Source organism: Dryobates pubescens, chromosome 1 (genome assembly GCF_014839835.1).
Source record: "Dryobates pubescens isolate bDryPub1 chromosome 1, bDryPub1.pri, whole genome shotgun sequence".
In the NCBI taxonomy this organism is placed as follows: Eukaryota; Metazoa; Chordata; class Aves; order Piciformes; family Picidae; genus Dryobates; species Dryobates pubescens.
In genome coordinates, this window is record NC_071612.1 from 24,790,138 (window position 1) to 24,816,443 (window position 26,306).

At 42.4% G+C, this 26,306-nt stretch overlaps 1 protein-coding gene across 1 annotated transcript in view; it reads left to right on the forward strand.

Moving 5' to 3' along the window:
- Positions 1-8,922: 8,922 nt before the first annotated feature.
- Positions 8,923-26,306, forward strand: part of TSPAN5 (tetraspanin 5) — an 84,948-nt gene continuing 67,564 nt past the window's right edge. Inside the window, exon 1 of the mRNA XM_009901444.2 lies at positions 8,923-9,095. Within this exon, the coding sequence (XP_009899746.1) occupies positions 9,015-9,095 (81 nt within the window). The 5' untranslated portion in view covers positions 8,923-9,014. The remainder of the gene's footprint in view (positions 9,096-26,306) is intronic.

Sequence of the window (26,306 nt, forward strand, 5' to 3'; positions counted from 1 at the left end):
CACAATGCAGCACGACCCAAAGGAAAAGGACCCGCCAGAATCGAAGTGTGTGTAGACACGGCTGCTACGAGGGGAAACTTGTGAGCAGCAGCCCTGCGAGAAAGCCGCAGGTTTCACGGCAGGCAGGGTCTGGGGACAAGTCAGGTCTGAGTGGAGCAAGCAAGATGAAGGCGGGAGCCGGAGCTGGAGAGCGAGAGTGAGGGCAGGAGCAGCAGCAAGATGATGGCGAGAGCCCCGATCGCTTTCTGGCCACTCCATTTAACGTGTTTCTAGACAAAGTGTCCAAGGCAAATGTATAATGGGCGCGAAGCACCCTGCTAATCATAGCTCCCAAACCCAGCGGACTTCCCCCACGGGTCAGGAACCTCGGCCCTGGGGGGGAGTGGAAGCCAATTACCCAGGCAATTCCACACCTTGGAAGGCAGTTTAGTGCCTCTGTCTTTCCCCATTCAAACCTGATGGAGACGGGAGAAAGGGGGTTTGGAGCACACCGTAACAAAACCCCACTTCTTTTTTCCATTGCATTACACATGTAATACAACTTCTATTTCACAGGAGTATGTATAACTGTGACACATTTCAGAGTTCATCACTCAGACTGGGACAGAGCATAACGAAGTCCTAAGAAGTTGTGACATAGCAGCCACAGATTTTGATCTGGTGGATTTGGTGATGTAAAAATTGCTAAAACTTCAGACAGTGACATTTATGTCACACTTTCACACCTTGATTTGGGGAAGAAGTGTTTGTCTTGAGCAAAATTAGCTTTCCTTTCAGAAAAAGTATTTTGTTTATGGCCAGTCTCTTTGAAAAGGTTAATGCTGCTGGGTGAAAAAAGTCAACTTTCCTGAGGACTGCAGGAGCAAGGCAACCTACTTCAAAAGGCAGGTTTCTTCTGCCTGAAAGCAAACAGGAGTAATCAACAAAGTCTGCTTCTGTTTCTTGAAGATAACACTTTTTCCCCTTATCAGTCTCTTCTTCACATTTTCAGATCCCTTATTTGTATTTACTGGGTCCACAGTGTGTGTTTATAGATATATTTGTATCCTGGGGTTCATAACAAGAGAAAGGTACATATTTACATTAAAATAGCTGTTTTGCTGTCATAAGACTAGCATTTTGTGCTCAGCACTTGCAGAAACAAGGAGGAGACAAGTAGTATAACCTGAAATATCAAACACAGCAATCTCAGGTCACTTTAGAATAGAATTAACCAGGTTGGAAGAGACCTTGGAGATCAAGTCCAACCTATCATCCCACACTAATCAACTAAACTATGGCACCAAGCACCCCATCCAGTCTCTTCATAAACACCTCCAGTGATGGTGACTCCACCACCTCCCTGGGCAGCACATTCCAATGGCCAATCTCTCTGGGAAGAACTTCTTCCTAACATCCAGCCTAAACCTCCCCTGGTGCAGCTTGAGACTGTGTCCTCTTGTTCTGGTGCTGCTTGCCTGTGAGAAGAGACCAGCCCCCACCTGGCTACAACCTCCCTTCAGGTAGTTGTGGACAGCAATAAGGTCACTGCTGAGCCTCCTCTTCTCCAGGCTAAGCAATCCCAGCTCCCTCAGCCTCTCCTCATAGGGCTTGTGTTCCAAACCCCTCCCCAGCTGTGTTGCCCTTCTCTGGACACGTTCCAGCATCTCAATATCTTTCCTAAACTGAGGGGCCCAGAACTGCACACAGGACTCAAGGTGTAAAAAACAAAACAAAACAAAACAAAACAAAACAAAAAAAAAAAACCCAAGCTGATGGTATAATTAGTGCAGGAGAGGAAGAAAAGGAAATGAAACTAAGCTCCACCCATCCAAACTGACTTAAGGCACATAGGTAGTGAACCATTTGTGACAGGATCAAGTAGCAGAAAATAAGACTCAAGCTAGCTACACGGTTCTACAACTTGGGCACTCCAATGTTTTGAAGAGTTTAAAAAAGTAAGTCAACTGAGTCCAGACTTTGTTTCTGGACTACTTCCAAAGGTATGGATACACCTCATAAATAACCTGCACATACTACCCCTTCAGGCACTTTTAAAAGTGTATTTTTCTGGAAGTGCCTTCTTATTTACTTGTTTGCAAGTGCAGTAAGTAGAAGTTTCCAAGCCTTTCTTACTCTCTTCTGTTCAATTAACAAAACCAGAAACTTTCCTGCAGATGAGAGCAGACTAACCACCAATACTCTTACTGAGCTGAACAATTACTTTTGAAGACTCTTTTCTCAGAGGCTTGCCATTTGCTATATGGTTCACTACCTATGTGCCTTAAGTCAGTTTGGATGGGTGGAGCTTAGTTTCATTTCCTTTTCTTCCTCTCCCATACTAATTATACCATCAGCTTTTTTCTTCTTCTTTTTTTTTTTTTTTTTTTTTTTTTTTTTTTTTTTTCACATGAGTCCTGTGTCCAGTTCTGGGCCCCTCAGTTTAGGAAGGAGGTTGACTTGCTGGAACGTGTCCACATAAAGGCAACAAAGTTGGTGAGGGGTTTGAAACACAAGCCCTGTGAGGAGAAGCTGAGGGAGCTGGGGTTGCTTAGCCTGGAGGAGACTCAGGGGTGACCTTATTGCTCTCTACAACTACCTGAAAGTAATCTTGGCGTATGCTTCCCTTTGAGGGTTTCTTTTACTCAGCCCTAAGCCACCTGTGCTTCCCCCATTCCTCTTCCTGTGCAGATTTTATTTTTTGCTGGGAGCCTGAAGCAGAGTTGTCCACACAAACAATCCCTCAGGAATCAATCTGGCATCTCTTTCTAGACATCTGTAAATCTGTCAGAGGGTCAGGGAGTGGAAGCAGGAGGTAGGATGAGAGAGTACAGGACTGCAAATCTGGGTGCTGTGGGCTTCAAACGCCAAGTTGGAGCTGAAGTGGTGGGTGGGGAGGCTAGCAGACCAATTACTCTCAGAAACCAGCTTTTGGAAAAAGCTTTCAGCCAGAGCCTGGACAATAGCTGAGCAGTGGAGTAGATACTTGGTCAGCCTGGTCAAGAGTTCAACCCCAGCAGTAGCAAAAGGGCTGCTAGCTTCACTGTGGCATGAGTGTCTCCTGTCTGTGAGACTACACAACAGTGTTCCCTGGACTTCTAATGCTTTATTAGGACTGTACAAGAGTTCTGCAAGTGAGTTGTAATCCCAAAGGAGGCAGCTGATATGTTAAACCCCATTTCCTCACACACTGGTTTCTGGTTCTTCTGACACACCTCCTACAGCCACATCGGATAACAGTGACCACAAAGGTACCAGAGTTTCCATTGCCTTTAGTATTGACACTTGCTTTCTCAGAGCTGCCTTACACAGAGACAGCTGCCACAGAGAGTGTAACACTTCTAATAGCACCAGTAAACAGGTATTTTACAGGTCTGCATACTTCATATTGGTAGACCTGCATAGGACCAAGGTCAATAACTATTTTAAAGCATTCCCCAAAGGCATAAACTAGCAGCACTAGAGTCATTACAAAACCATGCTATATGGTTTGGTATTGTTACTCCCCATAGTGTCATGGGAAGAATATATGTGGCAATGCTACATCTTTAACAGATAATCCTCTGTACTCAGCAACTCTGCTTCAGGCTCCCAGCAAAAAATAAAAATCTGCACAGGAAGAGGAATGGGGGAAGCACAGGTGGCTTAGGGCTGAGTAAAAGAAACCCTCAAAGGGAAGCATACTCCAAGATTACTTGAAATGGTGGATTTGCAGAAAATCTTACCACCATTAAAAGCACTCAGAGAAAACCCTCACCCTCCTGAGTGCTATTGGAGAGTAAACACCAGATGCTTCACAGCTCAGAGGTTTAACAAGGATGTCCTGTGTTATTTGATGAAAGCAATTCAGAGGGCCTTGAAAAATGTAATGGAGCTCAACTTTAAGAAAATTACATGATGCTTTATTATAGGATAAGAATTGGTTGCTATTTTAGACAGAAGAATTGTATCAGAACCTTCAGGTATACACAAGCAATAATCTGCATTTGAGAAGGCCACAGCTTCCCCATTTGGAGCCTAATTCAGGACTGCAAATCTGAGTCTTTTGTAGAATTGTGTGTTTTATCTCAGTAAGCCCTACTGCTGTCCTGTGTAAGATGCATCTCACAGTTCATGCACTTTGGAGCCAATTTGGATGCAAGTACCACATTTGTGAGCTATGGATCAGGTATGTCATACTATCCCTGCTTTATCATTGCATAAACTTGTCAGGGAATTTAATAACAAAGAGCTTTGTGAAACTATGCAGGACAGGGGCTTGCTGAAACAGTGCACTACAGGAATAGAGCTGCCTTTCTGAATGCCTGCCCTGAGCACCACCATTGTGGAGCTGCAGCCTGGCAGCTCCTTTGACTTCACAGCATGAGGACAGAAGCATGCCACCACTCCCACCAGTGGCAGAGGTAGGAGCTCCCGGCTCAAGGTACCTGGTACAAACCCCCCTCTTCTTTCTCTCACAGGAAAAAAAGACAGGGGTGTATTACTCTTGCCTACAGTTTCAAAGTAGTATTCCTGGCACTAACAGTCTGCATCTCATTCTGCATGTTTGCTCCAAAGGGCCTTCTGAGGCTGCACCCTCATGTGTATCTCCTTAGTCTGCTGCAAAACTTGTCTAGGCTTATCATGAACACAGTATCTTGCAGATGGCAAGCAGCAGAACTTGGCTGAGTAGGCCTTGTGACCATTATTGCTGATGGTTCTCCTTATGTAATTTGCATACCAATTAGTAGCTCTCATCATCTTTGTTCCAAATCTTGCCCAGTGCTGGTGGGAACTGGAGTGAATACAACTTTCGGTTTCTTTGCCATACATAGTTTTACTCTCAGAACACGTGAAACAATGGATCCTTACTCCAAAAGTACAGCACTCAGAGAAAGGAAAATCATTTTTGGGCACACATTCTCTTGAGACAGTAAAATCAGACATAATGCAATTGGTTATCAGTAATTTGCTATGTCACTTCAGATCCTGGCTCTACCTTTGTAGATGTACAGATATGCTTAATGCTAATGACATCATGATGATGTCATTAGCAGATGATAATGATGGTAGGTTGGTCCTGCAAGAGGATGCTATTATCCAGTACTGAGAGCTGAGTTTCACATGAAAAAGCAGCTCAATACTCCCCAGAAAGCCACTAATCAGTTATAGCCATAACAGTAATTAGTCAGTACTTGCACTTGTGAGTTAATTGAAAAGGTGTGTGTTATTCTTGTGGGAAGCTGAAGGCATGCTCACAGCTTCTATATGGCATGTAATTCCACCAAGGCCCATGCAACCTGTATTACCACTTGAATTTGATCCTATGAAATTCCTACCTCTGAGCTCCTGTTAAACCTAAAAACCACTGCACCCCCCCATCACTTGTAATTTGTTTTCTAAGCAGAATTCAAAGTGTTTTCATGGTTCCAAAACTAGCAAATGACTAAAAGTGGCATTACAAGCTAATATGATATTTAGATTGAAAAATACTCGGAGGCAGATAATATCTCTGTTATTGCTGTATGTCAGAAAACTCGATGGCTTCCCCATGGAAAAATATTGCTATCCTATGAATTTCAACTAAAATGAAGAGTCTAGGAAATAACTAGTCTTACAGGTACAGGCACTGAATTTTTCTTAGTCCACAGTGCTTTCGCTCACTCAGTGTGGCACGTGGATTAGCAATGTGATAACTCATCGAACTAGTGTCTTCAGTGTGCTGCTTAGCCATTTCTCATCTCAAGTCACTCAGACTTGCATTTCTTTTCCCCTGGAAAATGTCAAAGAATTCATACATCAAAAAACAGCTGACACAAAGTCAGAGGTGCTGGATCTAAGAAATGATTGAATTGAGTAACTGGGATGAGAGTTCTTTACTTGGCAAGAAGTACGGATTTCAGAGTCTGCAACTGTACCCCTTTGAAGATAGGAACGTCTCTAAGCTCCTGCTCTTACTAAGCATTAGACTTGGGCAGTCTTTGGTTAGAAGTCCATTAGTATCTCCATCTAGGCAGTAGGTTTAATCATTTGGATGGGACTCCTCTGATACGAGCAGTAATTCAAAGCATTGCCTAGTGCTACGAAGCACACTGCTGCTAAAAACATTGCTTTGTTGTTGAAATACTGTCTGGTAGGACTCTTGTGACTAGTCAGATGAATTATAAAATAACAGAATTTGAATAATTGCCTTGCTATACTGCAAGGAGAGGTACTATTGTCCCTGCTTAGTATTGCCTTAGGCTTTTGTGCCACATCACACTGGAACTTAGCATTGACTGGTAACTAACAGTGAATTTGAAGTGCTGTCACAGTTGTCTTGCTCAGCTTCAAGACCTAGGTGGCCAAAGCATGTAAGAAGTGATCCACAAGACAGCACAAAACCAAAAGATGGTTTGGTTTTTTTTTTTTAATCAGTTTGTCTAGAAAATGAAACAAAATGTGTCTGTAAATGAGAGAAGCTGCTGCAGGTACAGAGGACTCTGTTCCACCTCTCATTCTGAAAGATCAGTTATCTACATCAAAGCTGGTTTGCTGCTTTTACATCTGGATGCTCAATTCTGAGGCTGTACAGGAACTGTATACACAAAATGAATTAAGGGGAGCATGCTCTGTGTTCATTACCCTCTTCAAGTAAATTGTCCTTAAACTGATCAGGTGATGGGACAATGTTAAATGTTTCTGACTTTAAAAGGACACTTGGCAATGGTAATATTCTTGATTGAGAAAGCAGGTGAAGTTGTGTAATGCATTATCACTGAGGTGGGTTGTGTTTGTTTTTAAATTGTCAATTGGGCATGAAGGGATTGATAGGTAAACCATCTGAGATTGTTACTGAATTTATCATAAATATTGCTCTGCAATATTTTCCTCTTGCCTGTGAAGCATTCAAATGCTAAAGGCTGCCAACATGCGCTATTAGAAGGGTGTTATGACAGTAATATTAAATGTTTGTACAGGTTGTCACCAATATTTGAAGCCACTTGTAAAAACAGCACCTTAACATAATACATTATCATACCCTACTGGTAATGTGCTCTTACTGATCATTCACCCTGTTCTACCCTCTTCCACTGGATGGCCTTACAAAGACACAGCATTAGCAATATTTGAATGTTACCTCTCTGTCTATTACTCATGTGGTAATCATGTGTATCGTCATAATCAGAGTGAAATTGTACAGACACTATGCATTAATTCATTTACCAATAACACTGGTTATTGTCATAGATCCATTTTGGCAGATGCTTTTTCTTCTTAACATCTACCCCGACAAATACTTTTTCTCTCTACAGAGATACATGGCCAAGGCCCCATCACCAACTTGAAGCCATCCTCAACCAAAGACTGTCCTTTGTAGTTCTAACAATACCCTACTTTTGAAGTGTGTTTATCTTGCAGCCCTGTAGAGTTGGAAACAATTTATTACAAATATGTCTTCTATCTTTTGAATTAAAAGTATTGCACTTACCACTGGACCAGGAAGCTCTAAACACTTGAAACATTAAAATGATATTTATCAGCTGTTCATTACGTGGTTAGCACCAGCCCATGTGTACTCTGCCTTCCCCAATAGCATCTGCATACACCTAAGTCACGTAACTTTACAACTGCCCTGTACACCATAGATTTGCCGTGCGATAAATACAAACTCTAATAAACATTGTAAAATAGTTCTTCATGCGTTCCTCTGTGTAGTGCATATAAGTTCATGCTTGAGGTGATCCAAAGACACCCATTCAGAATAACCTCTCCAGTAAAATTCTAGGCTTACTTCTTCTAGAACTACCCTCCTCCCTGTGCATGCCACGGACCGCTGTCCTCACAGCAGCCAGCCTGTGTTACTCCCCACTGCCCCCGCGCCGGCCGGTCTGTGTCAGCCCCCAGTAGGCAGGAAGCCTACCCGTCTGGCATCTCCCGAGATTCAGCAAGGTAGGGGCGGATGGAGCGCTCGCCGGGGGCTCAGCCGAAGGAGGTGTCGCAGGAAGAATAGAAGAAACCTCGCCTTTGACTTACAAGCCTTCAAAGAGACATGCTCACGATACGGTTCCTCCTCACCGGCACCAAAACGAGCTGCGTTTACCTTGGCACTGACAGGTGCGGCTCGAACACCCACCCCACTGACAGCCTCCCCACGCGAGGGCTACCCGACACGGCCGATCCAATAGCCACCCTGAGGCCCGCTGGCCCCATTATGTAACCTCGACCGCGGCGGTGGCAGCCTCCAGGCCGCCCTCCGCCCTCATTGCCGCAGACAAAGGCCGGCGGGCACAGCCCCCATGCCATCAGCCCCCAAGCGAGAAACATGACGCCCGCGCCACTCGCCAAATCCGCTTCTCTCCACCTCCACCGGGCCGCGCAACCCTCCCCTAGCGCTCGCCACGGCGGAAGGGGGCGCCGCGGAGCTCCCCCTTACCCCGCCTCCAGGGGGGCGCCTAGGGTCGGGGACCGTGCAGCGCTATTGGAGCGGTGTGACGCCAATCACGCCGCGGGGCCGACCAGTGGCGGCTTTTCCCCGCCCTCCTCTCCTGTGGGTAGGGTGTGCGCGGTGTCCGTTGCCGTTGTGGGGGCAGGGGAGGGACGGCGCGAGCGGGCTCGGGGCGGGTGGTGGCAGCTCGCGGCTCCGTCAGGGCAGCGCCGGGCTGTGGTTAGCTCCGCGCCTCTGCCCGCCATCTCCTTCTCCGGCGGCCGCCCCTCTCCTCTCTCTCCCCCCTCCCGCCGCGAGTAGCCGAGGCCTCCTCCATGCGGGAGAAGAGGAGGAGGAGGTGGGAGCTGCTCGCCGGCTGTCCCCGGCGCCCGGCAAGTCGGAGCCGACAAGCCGCTGAGCCGCTCCTGCCGCATCTCCCCACGGCGCGCAGCCGGCGCTGAGCTCTCTCCGCCGCGCCGCCCCCAGCTCCCCTTCCATCTATTTCATCCCTTCTCTTTTTTTTTTTTTTCTTTTTTTTTTTTTGGTCCCTTTTTTTTTTTTCTTTCTTTTCCCCATTTTTGCATTCTCCCCCTCCCCCGCTTTGGTTCTCACCCTGGCCGCGAGCAAAGTGTCTTCATGAGCACAGAGGATGTCCGGGAAGCACTACAAGGGGCCTGAAGTCAGTTGTTGCATCAAATACTTCATTTTCGGCTTCAATGTCATTTTCTGGGTAAGTGTGCCGGTTGCACGGCGCTTCGTGTCTTTATCTGCCACCTTCTCCTCCCCCGCCGCTGCTCCCGGGCTGGGCACGGCCGGGAATGAGAACCGGGGAACGCGGAGCAGCGGAGCCGGGGCTCGCGCGTGACAGTTGGGCGCGAGGCCGACGACGAGGGGTTTGAGCGGGACTGTCGGGGGCGCGAGGCCGGGGGTGCCGCCGTCTGGGCCCCCACGGCCGGCTCCGGGCAGCCCTTCCTGGGGCAAGTTGGCGTGCTGCATTCCTGCACCTTCCGAACCTGCCGCCGCCTCTGCTTTTCCGGCCCTCCTAACTGCTTTTGTTGAAGGTGCGAAAAGGGTTTCGGTGCTTTTCTTTTTCTTTTCCCTCCCTTCCTCCTTCCTTCTTCCTTCCCCCTCTTCTGCTTTGTGGGGGAGGGAGCAGCCAGACACCCAGGCCTGGAGAACGAATTGATCAGTATGTTTTTTTGTGACGTTAAAAATAATTTTAAAAACCCCGTAAAAATCATAGCTTATGTTCTCTGGACAGTGCTGTTTAAGGCAATGATTACACAATGACGAGGTTGTGTGTGGCACGGGTATTATTATGATTAGCAATTACCGCGTAGTAGTAATAGTAGCATTAATAGGATGGGGGACGGGAGGAAGCAGCATTTCCACCCATCCCTCAAGTGTGAGCGCATGGGAGGCTTGGTTGGGCATTTGCTGGGATTCTTGGCTGTGCTGCTGTTTGTTCGCCTGTCTGCACTGTATCTTGTTGCACCATTATAGCACTGGCTGGAAGAGTAGGCAGAACTGTATAGTGTAATGTAAGCTGCATGTAATAGTATTTCTAGCATCTTCTCAATGTGTTGGGCTTGAAAAAGAAGCAGCTGACTTTGGCTGTATATGCCGAATTTCTTAGACACAGAGGGAAGGGTTGAGCATTCTCACATAAATGAAGACATTTTATTTCTGCATAGAGCGTTAAAGTTGGGTGAAGACTCTTAGGTGTACAACCCCCTCTTTTCATGATTGCATTTAGCAATGAGAAACGTGCACAAACTCTCAGGTAGACTAAACGTGATTTAGAGGGTTTTTGAGGGCACGTTGAGTGCATATCTGGTGAAGTGGCTTCTTTGGACTAGAAAGGTGAATTGGGAAAAAGAATTTAAAGCCCCGCGTTGAAGTTTTATGGATGAAGATGGGGAAAGAAGAGAGGAGAGGAAGCCTTCTAACCAGTGCTGAGCTTTGTGATTGTCACCTTGGTGAGAATAGAGGAGGGTGGTTTTATGGCTAGCAGGTATTCACAGCTAGCCTCGTGTCTGTGTTCCTGACAAAGATGCCTGAAGAGGGTGTTTTGGAAGAATGGGAGTTTTGATTAATTACACTTTTATACTCAAAAAGGTAGGCTGCTTAGAGTGCTGTTGATTGTGGTTTTATGTCAGTGTTTACTTGGCTGACCTGTGGAGATGGCTGGTTGCAAGCTTTGTAGTATACGAACCTTACAGTAGTTGTTTTTACTGCACTGTTCTCTTGGTTTTAAGTGGCTGAGTTTGTCATGCTTTTTTTTGCTTGTCTGTTTTTTCATTTTGATTGCCCTGGGCACATGTTCCTGTGATCACAGATGCTTTTCAGCAGGAGAGAGAGTAGCATGAGGAGCACTTGTGTGCCGGGTCCTTTGACGAAAAGAGGGAAATTATGGTGAAATACACATAAATGCCTTACCTTGTGCCTTCAGGCGCTGTCAGTCTATAGGAAGTTATATATCCTGCTAATCTGAAAACCTGAGTATGTTGCCTGCTCTGCCATTTGCTTGATGTGTGGCACTTGCTTACAGGTTTCCCCTTTTGCAAAATGCTAATCCTCTCATTTGTATCCTTAGCTAAACTTCTTCAAATTCACAGAGAAAGCACGTTAGAGGACTTTAACATTTCTTCAGAACATTGTAATTCTTTATAAGGAAGCTTGCATTTATTACCACGTCTGTCATGATTTGGAGTGAAAACATAGGCAGTTACTCTCATAGAATATCTTTTAATGTTGTTTTTACAGAATTAATAGCAAACCCTTCAGTGATTATATCATGAAACTGGGCCAGAAAAGCTGGAAATGAAGATTGCAGGTTTGATAGCCTGTTCACATAAAGTGATAATCAAAAATAGTCACTGATTTAGTCATTGTAAATAAATTGAAATGGTGAAGAGATCATTGTATTAACTCTGTGACACTCTCCAGAGATCTTGCAAGCATGGAGATAGGTATAACATGGTTGTTAAAACTTCTACAGAGCACTTAGGGGTGTTTTTTAACACAGCCTGTTATAATGTTTTTGTAAGTAAATGGCAAAATGCTCTATTTGCGTTGTAAAACAATGGACTCAAAGAGAAGTGAGTTACAAGGAGCAGAGGAATAGCATAGATCTGCTGAAAATACATGGTAAATGATTGTATATGCTACTCACATTGAAGATAAAGAATTGGAGGCTTTATAGTATAGGCAAATTATCAGACCTTTTTGTCAATTTATTGGTTTTGTGCTGGTCTCTTATATCTTAAACACAACTGAATTACTGAAATACCGAATATGGGAAAGTTACACTCTAATGTTCTACAAGTAGTTGTAATTAAAGGTGATTGTATGCTCTTTAGGAGATAGTTCTCAGTCTTACACCACCCCTGGTAATGTGTCACTGTCTAACTACGAGTTTCTTACTGTTGCAGAAGACAATATTGTCTGCTGAGTCTATACATAATTCGTGTTCTAGGTGTATTTGCAAGATTAAGGTTTTTGAAAATTCACTGTTTAAGTTGGTAAATATGCTGGAAGTGTTTGTTCAGAGCAACTTATTTAATGAAAGTACTATGCTTCCATGGCAAAGAGTTTCGCTTGAGCATTGCCAAAGTAAGACTAAATAGGCACAAATACATTCAAATCATAAGTTAGGACCTAATATTATACTTCCCTTTCCATTGCTCAGCTGCTGCTCTTCAGCTAGTTGTTCATCAGGACACACACCTGAGCTTTAACTTGACTAGCATAATGCCTGTGTAAAAGCACCACATTGTTTGCTACCTTTTCAGGGTGATGGAACACAGTGTTTTTTAATGAGCCTTTATGTCTTTGTCTGGGTAAACCATAATGTAATTGGATTTAGATGAGAACTGCAGCCTTAATGTAAGTTGACAGAAAACATTCTTCTTTAGTTAAAACAAAAAAATCCCTGTGCCTTCTCTCCTGCTTCCCGTAGAACAATATCAAAGGTACAATGCAAAAAGTAAAAGTAGGCCACCATGCTTCTGAAAAGGCAAGAACCATTTTCCCTTCTTTCCTGTTACACTTCTGCAGGATAGTGCTAAGCTGACTTTTAATTCCAAGAACTGTTTTAAATTGCATTTTGTGCTTTATTTTACTTTACAGAAACTGAATATGCAATATTGCTTAACTCTGAATTTCAATCCACGCTTGATTCCACTGACTCTAGCCTAATGGGAAAGACGTATAAAAAGCACTGACACCTCGGAAACCTGTGCTTAATCTGATGATTCACTCCAAGTTGAGATAATGCTGCCATTATAATACATCAGCATATTACAAGTCATAATTTGTGTTTTAATTTGCTTGGCATCTGCTGATTTTGATGCCAGTCATATGGGAGTCTAAATAGTGTTCTGAATTACAGGAATATAGTGGAAAGAAAACGGAATAAGGTTATATAAGCGTATTATTGGGAAAGTGTTGGAAAAGCACACTGACCTTTAATGGACAAATAGATTGTTTATCAAATTTTGTACATTGTTGATAGTTTTCAGAGAGGCAGAAGTTAATTTTCTGCTGTCAGCTGGTTTTCTGATATCCACAAGGAAGCTTTGGTTATGTAATTTTCCCTTGCCACAATGTTTTGAAAAAAATAAAATCAATAGGATGTGTTCTGTAGCATTTGATCTTTCAAAAATGCCATTGGGAAGATGCCCTTGCAGTGAAGTGGAAGCATTCTGTTCACTCTCTCTCTTGCCCTTTTGTGATCAAGTGATTTTAATTTTTTAAAAATTCATTTATTTTAAAAAAAATAATTCTTAGCTTAGATAACTTGGGCAACGTTCAACACATCCAAGTGCTGGGTGCTGCACTTTGGCCACGGCAACCCCATGCAGAGCTACAGGCTGGGGTCAGAGTGGCTGGAGAGCTGCCAAACAGAGGGGGACCTGGGGGTGCTGATTGACAGCTGCCTAAACATGAGCCAGCAGTGTGTCCATGTGGCCAAGAAGGCCGATGGCATCCTGGCCTGCATCAAGAATAGTGTGGCCAGCAGGAGCAGGGAAATCATTGTGCCCATGTACTCTGCATTGGTTAGGCCATACCTTGAGTACTGTGTGCAGTTCTGGGCCCCTCAGTTTAAGAAGGACATCGAGACTCTTGAACATGTCCAGAGAAGGGCAACGAGGCTGGGGAGAGGCCTTGAGCACAAGCCCTATGAGGAGAGGCTGAGGGAGCTGGGATTGTTTAGCCTGGAGAAGAGGAGGCTCAGGGGAGACCTCATTGCTCTCTACAACTACGTGGAGGGTGGTTGTAGCCAGGAAGGGGTTGGTCTCTTCTCTCAAACAACCAGCACCAGAACAAGAGGACACAGTCTCAAGCTGCACCAGGGGAAGTTTAGGCTGGAGGTGAGGAGAAAGTTCTTCACTGAGAGAGTCATTTGCCATTGGAATGTGCTGCCCAGGGAGGTGATGGAGTCCCCATCCCTGGAGGTGTTCAACAGGGGATTGGACGTGGCACTTGGTGCCATGGTCTGGTCATGAGGTCTGTGGTGACAGGTTGTACTTGGTGATCTTTGAGGTCTTTTCCAACCTTGGTGATACTGTGAACATTTCACAAGTGGTCCTGCCAGAAACAGAACAATGCCTGTTTGGGGAAAATATGCAACTGTATTACAATAGTGTGAGGTTGTGATGTATGTATTGATGAAATGGGTGCATTGTTGTGAGCTTGAGATTCCTCAATTCCTTAGTATTTCTTTCAGCAGATGTAACCCCACTCCTTCAAATGCATACAAAAGTACAATAGATGTACTGGCTCCACAGGATGTGTTCCATATTTGTAGAGGTCATCCTCGGAATAAAAAAATTTTCCTTGCTCTGCCTTCCCTTGTAACTTTTGTGGCAGGCTGTGTCATTGGTTATAACAAAAAGAAATAGATAAGGAATGTGGTGAATCTGTTTCCTTTATCCAAAGTATTTGTTTTGCCAAAAGGTGTTTGTCAATATGTTATTGTTTTAAGCCTTTTGAAGTTTTTAGTTACAAAAGATGGAGGAAGCATAAGGGCACAGGAACTATGTGACTATTGTGACTATTAACTATGTGACTTCTCATGTTTAGTATCAGCATACTGCAAGTGAATGTTACTGAAACTATCAAATGCAGCTTACATGCTTGTCTTCTGTATTAAAAATTAGTGTGGTAAATGTATTTACAAGTCTTCCACCTTGATTGAATTGTCATAGTAAGTTTTACCTGGTGGCACATCTATCTCAAAGTGAGGAGTTAATTCTGAAGATTTACTGTGCCAGCTGGAGAAAAGCTGATGCATGTGAATGACACTCAGATTACAGGCAGCCCCAACAGAACACTTCTGTACCTATTTGTGTGTGTAAAACCAAGTTACCATTGGTCCCAGTTCCTCCATCTTTGTTTGTTGATAGTGTCTTCTTAATAAAGGCAACAGATTCTTGTTCTGTAATATTTGAAGGTGGACATGGCACCTTGATTCAGACATTTTCTTCATGGTAAACTCTTTGGTTTATTTATTATGTTATGTCCATATTCAGCTACAGTGTATGGTGTAATAGGCACACAGAGAAATCAAGCATGAGCTATACTGGACATGAAAGGGGGTTTTATGCCTTTTTTAAAAAAAAAGTGGAATATATGTAGGGTAATTTTCATATCAACAGTGTGGAGAAGGCGGCTGTTTGGTTTGTGTGCTGTTGGAGTTTTTGTTTGAGTTATTTTATTTGTTTTAATTTTTGGTTTTACTATTGATTTTTTTTTTGGGGGGGTGGGGAAGTGGAAAAAAGGAAAATGTAGGAGACAGAAAGCATGTATTTAGTATGCTCTTGAGGAACACTCTCAAAGACCTACTTCCATAGATTACAATAATCCTGGGGTACTACTTTTATTTTTTAAACTGTTTAAGACACAGTAGCCAGTGATTAGTAGAGGATAAGAAACTTGGGCTTACAGTTAGTAAAACACTTCCTTTTCTTTTAAGTCCCATTCCTACAAATAGACTTCTTGTTGAAAATGCATTCTAAACTCTTTGTGTCACCAGTGTTCTAGAAATTACACAGTTGGAGCAGGAAGGTGATACATTGCTGAATGCTTAGTCTAGGTATTTCAACAGTTTTTACTTCATTAACCAACAGCAGATTTGCTGTAAGCATTTGGAATATAATGTTTTGATTCCAATTAAAACTGGAGGGGTGAGAGAGTATTTTTGACCCAGTCCTAAACCATAGTTCTATAGGATAGAATCAGCTTTCATGCTTTCCTCAGAATATGCAGCATGTTTCTCAGATGCATGGGTAGTAGCCTGTCAAGCCTGTGATTGTTTTATTGGTGTGGGCCAGAGCAAGAAGCTGAACATCTCTTGAAATAACCTAGCTCTGTTAATGATGGTCCAGATGTCAGTCAGCAGTAACCATTTAAATGTCTTCCAGTATGATAATTTGTTAAATTCTTCTAAATATCTAACTTTATTAGCTAGCACATCCTAGTGACTTCTACTCTTGTACCACTTTCTGTTTTTTTCCTATTAAAAATTTGCGAATACTGTTGCAACTCAATAAAGCTCAGTGATTTTTACTGTAGTTTGCCAGTGCAGAATTCAGGAAAACATAGATTATTGCTTTAAGGCCTTATTTGTTTCTTTTCCATTGTATTATTGTGTGAGTTTGGAAACCATCTCTTTCTTTCTTTTTGTTTGGTTGGTTTGTTTTTGTTGTTTCTGCTGCCTCTCATGCCAAAAATTATCCTAACTCATGGGTCACAATGAATATCAGTTTTCACTGATTTCAGCAGGACTTTTTACAGATGTAATTGCTGTGGGTGGATGTCACTGTTGGTACATTTGTATAGCTGCTTCTGTAAGGTATACAAAGATCTAGAGCAGTCCAGCCTTCCTCTTGCCCTGGCATTTAGAAATGCCACTAACACACTGTGGCTTTTAGTCAGGGATGCTTGATTTGGTATCAAATTCTGACTCAGAGTGATCTCATAACCTCCAGATGGCCTGACTTGTGGAGATGATAAAACCAGTCAGATCCTGCTCCTTTAGCTGTATAAAATACGGCAGTAGCAGTATTTATTTTAATATGCATCAATCTCTTCAGCTAATGTTTCAGCTTTCCAGTCACTTTCCTTTGGACAGCATTCAGAATAAGTATTTTAGCACACACAGAGGATCTTGGGAATGAACTGTCAATTTCCCAAAGAACTGGGAAAAATTATTATGGCTCTTCCAGGCCAAAATATGTTTATCTTCCTCCTCAATGGCCTAAAAGTGCTTGGTGAGTCTTTGTAGTATTGTATTCAAAGAAAGAATGAAACGAAGACTAGATACCTTTAGAGATATGAAATATTTTTGGTTCATAGAGGCTTCTGTTTTGTTTTCCTGAATATAGTGTTCATGGCTTAAACCTTGAGTATATGTGCTGTCATAGCTCCAGTAAGCTACTTCTATAGGACAGTAAATATGATATAAATGAGACTGCAAGGATACTTGCAATAATTCAGCCTACTAGGTTAATAGCTTACATTTAATGAGAGTCTGTCTTAATTTAGTCTGATTTAGGGGCAATTGTTCTGTGATGCAGAACTTTCTTTTAATGTCAGGCCTTTCTTTTGTATTAAGAGGGCAGGCTCCCTTGAGTGACTTCTGGTACCCTAAGCAAAGACACAGCAGCACTTGGTGTGGGGTGTCACCACTGGCAGATCCACCTGGTTGTCTGTTCATTTTGTCAGAGCTTGCATCACAGGTTCTTCTGGTCAGACACTTTTGCTTTATAGTACCCATGCACAGGGCATATGTTTATCTTTGTGAGGCTAGGTTCTCTGTGCTTGCCTCTCACTGAATTGCATCTTTTCTGTTCTGTTTTCCACTTGGCTGTAATGAAAAAGAGCTTGAAGGGGATTTCCTCTATGTGCTCTAAATTGTTTATACATAAAAGCAGAGAGGCTGAGGCAAAAAGTTTACAGGTAATACATGACAAAGGTGTTTTTGCTTCATTTCGTGCTTCAATTAACTGTCACCTTGTGGAAGAACTCAAGTTTATTTTTGCAGTGCTGTGTGGTTAGTGTGTTTCAGGGCACAGAACAGAATTTGGAAAGGGTGACAATTCAAAGCATTGAATCCTGCCAGGCTGCAAGTATCTTAGGCCACTTTCAGCTGGGAGTATACTGGGGTATTCTACTTTGCACTAAACAGGGGTTTCAGATTTTTATTTATTTTCATTTTTGCCATTGAAACACAAACCCAAAAGGGTTCCCTTCTCCGTGTAGGAAAAATACAGCATTTTGTTGAAGTTGTCTTTCTGAATGCCAGTTACGTGGGCATATAACTAAAGGAATGTGTGAATTCCACCAGTCTGACAACAATTAATTAAATATATAATTAAAATGATTAAGAAGAAAAAAATGTGAAATCAGAAGCCCTGTGTTTTAAGGAGTTACATAATTAATTGGTAGGGGAAAGTTCAGCTGTCTCACTTATGTGAAGGCTGTAGAAATATGCATATGTAAATTAAAAAAGTATGATTATAGTTCAAAGAATAACTGAGGTCTAGTTTGTGATCCATATTGCTTGATATCACAATCATCATCTTGTGTCTTTCTCTTTCTGTGGAAATCCCGGAAGATGTGTAATCTTGCTACTTTCTTAGGAGTCTAACTCGGTCTTTCCTCTGTGAATGACTGGCAGGACCTGTGACTGGCAGGGCCCCTTCCTGCCTTTTTTATGGCAGTGGTTTTATGACTGGTTTTGGTGTACTACCTTGCAAATTCTGGTGTAAAAGTGAGAGCAGGGGGCTGCAAGTGGTGAAGGCTAGCGCAAGGCTGCAGAACCAAATGTGCAAGCACAACTTCAGATAGCAGTCAGTTGCCAGATCTGACTGAGAACTCTGATCTGGGTCAATTTCTATTACTGTTTGGCTGCGAGAATGAAGCACAGGTAGATGTCAGAATTGAATTCTTCTTTCCTTGTATAGATCAGCTTAAAGTGATTGTACAAGCATGGCATGTTTCAACAAAGTGGTTTCGGACTGTGGAGTACACAGAGGCATCAGGCATGATTCTGTGTTATTAATTATGAGTCTGAGGAGTATTATGTCAACATACATGCTACTTGGAACATTCCTTCAGTTGACTTTGATATTCTCTGCTTCAGTAAGATTTCTGATTATCTAATTGTTCAGAGATGCTGGAGAAAGAGCAAACAATACTTGTCTACCAAATTCATTGTAATGTGAACTGAATTTAAACTTGAAGCGGAGAGCTCCATTATCTACCTCTCTGGTTTCTTTTCCTTCCCATCAATGTTATTCCAAACACCACGTTAGAAGAGGAGGCTCGGGGGAGACCTTATTGCTGTCTACAACTACCTGAAGAGAGGTTGTAGACAGGTGGGGGCTGGTCTCTTCTCCCAGACAACCAGCACCAGAACAAGAGGACACAGTCTCAAGCTGCACCGGTGAAGTTTAGACTGGATGTTAGGAAGAAATTCCTCATAGAGAGAGTGCCCATTGGAATGGACTGCCCAGGGAGGTGGTGGAGTTGCCATCATTGGAGGTGGTTAGGAGCAGACTGGATGGGGTGCTTGGTGCTATGGTTTAGTTGATTAGATGGTGTTGGATGATGGGCTGGACGTGATGATCTCAAAGGTCTCTTCCAACCTGGTTTATTCTATTCTATTGGAGTTGCCCACTGGAAAGGCTGGCAGATGGTGTCTCTGAAGAGAGTTTGTCATAACCATCTATTCCAAATTAGTATTCTTTTTGATGGCTTTGTTGGAAACAAAAGGTGAGTATGCATTTAATGTTGGAAATGCATGTATATGTTTTTATATGCACACATAGTTGTATATAGAATAATGTATTAAAAAATAATTCCTGACTTGCTGGAGCACTGGTTCATTGATTTTCATACTTAAAAGCGGGACTTGAAGAGAGTGGAAACCCATCTAAGTGTTACCTGCAAAGAAGGACTTTTTGCATTGATATTCCTCTGGCTGTATTCCACTGTTGTGATGTTGCCAGGAGCTGTGGCATAGTCACCAGTAGTGTTCCCACTTCAGCTGCATGGAGCTGAGTTAATTTTCTTCTTCGTATAAGCAGTCTTCCTCTTATAAGATGTCCTGTTAATTTGAAGATAGGCAAACCTGCTGCCTAGGTAGTCTAAAGGTTTGTGGTGATCTATGAACCAGTGTTTTATTCGGCAGAATCTTTTCTGTGCAGGTAATTTGTGTATTTGACTCACGAGCATAAGCTAGTTACATTTTCACATAGTTACATCCTTGCTAACCTCTGCTCTTCATTTTTCTCAAATCACTCATGCCTGTGGGAAAAGAAGTGGCTCCTGAGCAGATGTGGTTAATAGCCTTGCCTATTAAAGGAAACAGATACCAACTTGATGAAACTGATGCAGAAGAGTTCTGGTCACTGTAGCAGGTAGATGAGTTGTAATGTCTATCTGACCATTTTTGTCTCCTTTTGGAGGTACTCTTCTATCCCCCATATATTCATGAGCCCCTATCAGCTGTTTTGCAAAGGTGCTTGTGGTGGGTTGAAAGGAAAGGCTCCGCTTTCCTTCCCCCACTGAGTAAGAAGCCACAGCTAAACCCAGTCGGAGAAAAAAGTAGACTATATATTTACAAGCATATATAGGAAGCAGATTATATGTAACACCACAAATACAGGTATTTTACAATATATACAGGAATATACAGCAAATGAACTCAACCAGAAACCAGACCCCCAACAGAGGGGGCTTCCCCCTGTGCCCCCTTCACCCCCCTACCTCCCTTCTGCCCCCAAAGAGGTAGAAAAAAGAGACAAGGGTGGTTAGCAGGGCAGGAAAAAAAAAAAGAGGCCTGGTACAGGAGTTAGTATCTCTTATCTGTTAGTTGGCCAGAAGCCCAGAAGCAGTCCAGCCAAAAGGGAGAGCAGATAAAGGAAGACTGAGAGAAAGTCCCAGCTCCCCTGGGTCCAAGACCTTACCTTCCAGAATCCTACCAATGAAATTAGTTTAGAATACCAAAATATTTTATAAACTCTTAGCCAGTGCGCCCCTTCCTTAAAGGCACAGCCTCAAATGGTCACAGTGCTGATCTCTGACAGCTGTAGGCAACAGTAGCTTTTGCCTTCTGCTTTCCCCATCCCAGAAGTTTGTGAACAGGTGAGCTTGCTATCATCCAGAGTTTCATGTACGATTTTAAATGTCATGCTTGCTCAGTGACAGCTGTGATATACTCAACTCGGCTGTGGTTTTCTTGTCAATAGCATCTGATTACTGCCTAGATAAATTACCATGCCTGATTCTTGTTGGTTTTGTGGTCCTTTCGGTTTGTGCTCTGTCCTAGTGCAAAGAGGCTGTTCTCTCTTGTTCCCTTGTCCAAGGTAGTCCTTTTTTTTTTTTTTTTTGCTGTGTGTTTGTGCCTGTTCTTATTCCTGTCATCTGGAATTGGAACCTCAGCTGGGTTCTGTGCCTTTAGCCCACAGGAGCCCCTGTGTTGTCACTGCCATGCTTTGAGAGGAAAAGCTTTCTACAGGGCAGTTTGCTGGCTCTCTTACTGGAGTCCAGCCACCAGTCCACAGGGAAGTTGGAAGCAGAAGTAAAAAAAAACACACTGGCTTTTTTGGTACTATTTTATAAGGCACTTGTTCCTACCTGCCAAACAACTTTTCTTCCATAAACGTGTGCCTTTTCCCAATATAATGTGGAAGCATCTCCTTTTGAAACAGCAAACCTCAGTGTTAGTGCAAGACCATCTGCAGAGATAATCCTCCTTTAGTTAATGTGTCAAACCGTAAGACTGGTGAATATCAATATTGTACACGATATACAGAATTTCATATTTCAGCTTCATAAACAATTGCTGCTGGACTTAAGCCATATAAAATCAGTTGAGGTGGAATGGATGGGGCTATGATAGAGACTGGCATGGTCACCAGAGATTTGGGGGTTGTGCTGGGTCTCCTCTTTGAACCACATGGAAGCCTTGTTGCTCTTGAACAGGATCTCGGTGATGTTAGCTGTGGCTGCAGTACAGCACTGAACTTGAGTAGGCTGGTGGTTGTTGCTGCTGCCTTTATAGAAGCCTACCGTGAAGTTCTGTTTTAAGTTGGGAACTGGTTGGACTCTTTATATCTTTGGAAGACCTATCAGAACTTCAATGAGTACTGCTCTTTAAATCTCCTTAGTGTATGAGGGTCAGATTTTTATTTACTCTAAAAGGCTCTACCTTGTTCCACCCTGTATCTTGTCCTTGAAATAACTGCAGGTGATAATTATAGAGCAAAGTAGAAGAATTTTGCTGTAGCTGTGTTGTCAAAATTGTTCAGGTGAATGGGATTAGACTTCTAGCTTGAGTTTGAAGGACACTGTAAATTGGAAGGATGGATTTTGACTGCATTCTGGGGTAGGACTGAATTTCTGTATAAATGGTGTGGAGAAAAGAAACCTGTAACCTCTCACAGAAGGGGCCATTTATTCATAAAGCAGAAAGTGTTTGACTTTGAGAATGTAATCTAAAAGTGAGAAGGTAGTAGTACTTAGTCTAAATAAAACCTGCTTTCTATTCCACCTTCATGTTGCCTTCTGGCTAGATATTTTTCTGCAGCTATTATCAAAGTGTCACTTAAGAGCTTTCTTACTGTTTCACTCTGTTAATAGAACTTTAAAGACAGTGTTGAAAACCAAATGAACAAACAAACAAACACAGAAAAGGCAAACCAAATCAGACATACGCATTAAGGCATTTCAGAATTCACAAAAACCTAGCTGGGGATCAATTATTAAGTGCCTTCCCCCTCTCTCATCCACTTCCTGATGTAGTATTAATTTTGAATGAGCCTCCTGCATAGCTTGCCTCCATCCACTTAGGGTATAGAGCACAGAGGCTTTCAGCACTGTAAATGCTTGGACTCTTGCATAAGTGTAGCTCCTGTTGACTTCAATGGGAATCACTTGGTGGCAGCTGCGTAATTGGCTTTCAAGCAATGTCTTTTTTTAAAAAGCAAAAAAGAGTGGGAGTGGGAAAGCTCAAAGAGGTCCCCAAACAAAGTAATCAAAAGACTTTAAAAAAAGCCACAGCAATTACTTCAGTTGCCTAAGCAGCTAAGAGCTGATGAAGTGATACACTAATCTAACAAAAAAATCCAAAAACCCAAACCCCCCTCCCCCCCCCGCCCCCAAAAACAACAAACCAAAAAAAACCACCCACAAAAAACTCTGGCAGAGAACAGTGGAGCCAATCAGGCAGCGTTTCTGCTAATTCCTATCTTGGAGTAAGCATCCTGTCTGACCATTTTGATCCTTTAAATGAAAGCTTCCCCTCAATAATAGGAGCTACATGTGACTCTAGTACTTTCAGCACTGAGAAAACTGCTGTTGAAGCAGAGTTCCTCCACTGCAGATGACTCTGCCTATGTTCTCTCTAGTTGTAGAGTAAGTAGTGTGCTTGTGTGAAATAGCTTTATATATGCTGAAATACCATGTCACGAGTGGTTTCTGCAGGCGGTGTGCCTTACAGCTGGTCTGGACAACAAGCTGTCCACCACTATAATTTTTCATAGGTATCAATGCATAGTACTGTATTGAGTACTAATCCTGCTTTTGCTAGGCATATATGTAATAGCACCAACTTAATGATAAATCTGTGTGTAGTGGAGTTACTAATGCTCATCTGTTAGGTACTTCTGCATATGTGGTCTGCCATTAGCCATGTAAGAAATCACTGTGTTTTATTAACGGCTTCTGAACTCTAACAACAACTTAGGCTGAAGATAATGGCTTCTGCATGAAGTGTGTTCTATTACTGCTAATGGTGTCTTATTGAGTAAGCTGGTGTGGCACATAAAAATTTCTGTAAACAAAGCATAAAAGAAGCCATGTATATAAATCAAGGGAAATCTGAAGGGGGCTACAAGAAAGCTGGTGAAGGACTTTTTAGGGTGTCAAGTAATGATAGGACTAGGGGGAATGGAATGAAACTAGAAATGGGTAGATTCATATTGGATGTTAGGAAGAAGTTCTTCACCATGAGGGTGGTGAGATGATGGAGCAGGTTGCCCAGGGAGGTGGTGGAAGCCTTATCCCTGGAGGTTTTTGCAGCCAGGCTGGATGTGGCTCTGGGCAACCTGATCTAGTGTGAGGTGTCCCTGCCGATTGCAGTGGGGTTGGAACTAGAGGTCCCTTCCAACTGTAACAATTCTATGATTCTGCTCATACCCGTAATTTCACTACTGTTAAAAGTAGACAGCAAAAGTCACCTTTCCTTTTACCTTTAAAGAAATGTAAATCTGATTCTTTAGTTTAGGAATTGAAAAATATTTCTTTGAAGTCTGTCTAGTCTCAATTTCTGTTAGCTTTGTATGTGCTGACAACTTTTAAATACCTAGAATACTTTCTTTCTAATAAAAAATAAGGGGCTATGTTTTGTATGGTACAAAAGATGTGATTAAAAAGCTATTCTTCTGAAGGTTTGTTTTGTATTCCAGCTGGAGTCCCATGCAATTCAAAGGTAGTTTGGAGGTTTGATGGTTTTGTCTAAGAGTATTTCAAGATGGTGGCTTTGGCAAAGCAGTTTGTGTCAGTGTGCAGTGTAAGATATATGACTTCCTAAACAAACTGAGAGGCTGGTGAAGGGTGACATGGGAGGAAAACTGCTCCTCTTGGGTAAGAATTTGATCAGGGAAATCAGGAGACCACCTTGCTAGTAAAACACCAAACTGATGTAACTACTTGAATTTAAGCTATGTGGTGTGTTTTTTTTTTTTCCTATGTGCTGTCCATGTCAAACACCAACCCTGCAATTAATATTTGACAAAATTAAAAATGTCTGTGGACAGACCGAAGCTAAAAAACCCCAACACTAGGCGGAACAATCTCCCTTGGAAATACTTAATTTTAATTAGCTCTTAAGTTGGTGGATGGATTGTCATTTCCCTGGTGTTTTCAAGGTCTAATACCTTTAATCAGCTCCAGGCTGAGTTAGAAAAGGTGTGTTGAAATCTGCAGAGCTACAGCTACTTCAGAAATAATGGAAACTAAGTCATCAATGCAGAAAAAGTTGTCTGGTATGAGCCAGTATGAGTTTCTACTGACTTTACTGAAGGCTGGTAGAGATGTACTCTTTTCTTTCTCCTTTGAACTTTGGTATGACTGTGTGTTTAATCAAAATTCTTCTTTCTTAACCTGGGATTATGCCAACAATTTGGACTTCATGACCTTTGTAAACTGTTAGGAAATTTCAAAATGAGTTCTCAGTGTACAGAATGAAAATAGGGTGAGGTTGTGAAAGTGTTGTTTGTGAAATGTTCATAACAAAATAAGCCATGACAGGAAAAAAACTGGGAGCAAAAGGAGTAATTGTTGAAGGTTCAAAAGTATTATTGGAAGTAACTTTGTGATCTTTAAAAAAGGGGCTCTGAAATTTTCAAGATGTCAATTTATTAGTTTAATTATACCTGAAATTAAGTGTATATTTTAGTTCTTTTAGATTATCATATTAAAATAACAGTGTTTTCCTTTACCAAGGTGCATTTTGCATTTAAAATAAAATGGAACATTCTTTCCTTTGGATACAGTACAGGAGTTAAAACTTGCTCAGGGCTGGATGGAAAGTCATTTTGTAGCTTTTATGGGTGGTATGCTGGGAGGTGTTCTAGTTGAGCTTCCCATCTTCTCTCCCTGACATGTAATGTTACATTTGGGTTGAAGCGTTTCCTGATACAGAAGAGAACTTAAGTAAGGCAGCAAGGTCAAGGCAGTCCTCAAAGAACCTTTCTAGAAGTGCAACAAAGAGAATGTAGTAGTGATTATGCTGGACCAGAAATAAGGTCTAAGGTAGGTATCTTTAGAACAGTGGTCAACGGTAGGCAGCTGGTGAAAAATGTAAGAATGAGGCAGGTAGGAAGTGGTAATTCTTGGGGAATGCACTCTGAATTGTCAGCCTTTCAGAGCCAGAATTGAGATCTTTGTGTTTGGTATCCCAAGATGTATTTTTCTTTGTGAATTAGGTTGGCCCTTGAATCTCTGACTTCCTGAAATACATGATATCCATTATCTAGTTCTCAATTTTCCCAATTAGTTTTGGCTCACTTTAGGGAAAGGTAGAGTTCCAACAAGCATGGAATAAAGCATTCTGCAGCTTGGAGTCAGTTAACTTTCATGTTCAACTGCTTAGCTTCTGTGAAACCATGAGGAAAACGTAGTTTGAAACAATTTTTATCTGCTCCCTGCCATAACTTGCCCCTGGCTTTTACACACAATACCATTAAGAAACAAATTTTGGATACTTTCCTCTTTGCAGTATGGATAGTCGAATTACAGATGTTGGAGGTCTAAGTGTTGCTGTTCACAGCAACTGCAGCTGGGTGTCACAGGTGAAAAAGCCTGTGTTAAGTTTCCAGTGACCTGCTTGGATCTTTACACAGCTCCTCCATTCTACTGAATTAACAATTTTCAGCCCACACCATGTTTAACAGCAAGTTATGTATGTAGTTGGCAGTTTTTTATGTAGGATTGCAATTGCCTGCACTATTGTCCTTTATCCTCTCTTCACCTTGCCTCCCAAAAGGAAGAAACAAGCAAGCCTACACTCCCAAAATTCTTATTTAATTCTGCTACCGGTTATGGCAGATTGTTATTCAGCAGTAATGAGGGATGAGAATTCTGTGATGGGTAGGTGAATCTGAAAGGTTGGGCAGGCACCAGACTGCTTCCTTTGATTACTGTTTCGGAAGACTCTAGTAGTTAGCTTTAACACAGAAGCTCAAATGAGCACTTATTCATTATTTTGGAAGGAAAGGTGGAAATTTTCTTGAGAAAGTCCAGAAGCAAATTTGTGGCTTTTTGTGGAGTGCTGCCTAGGCTGTCTCTGAAGCAGAAACCAATGTTGTGTGAAGGGTATGAGGCTGAGGTGTTGCATAACATAAATCAGTGGCCAAGACATTGCAGT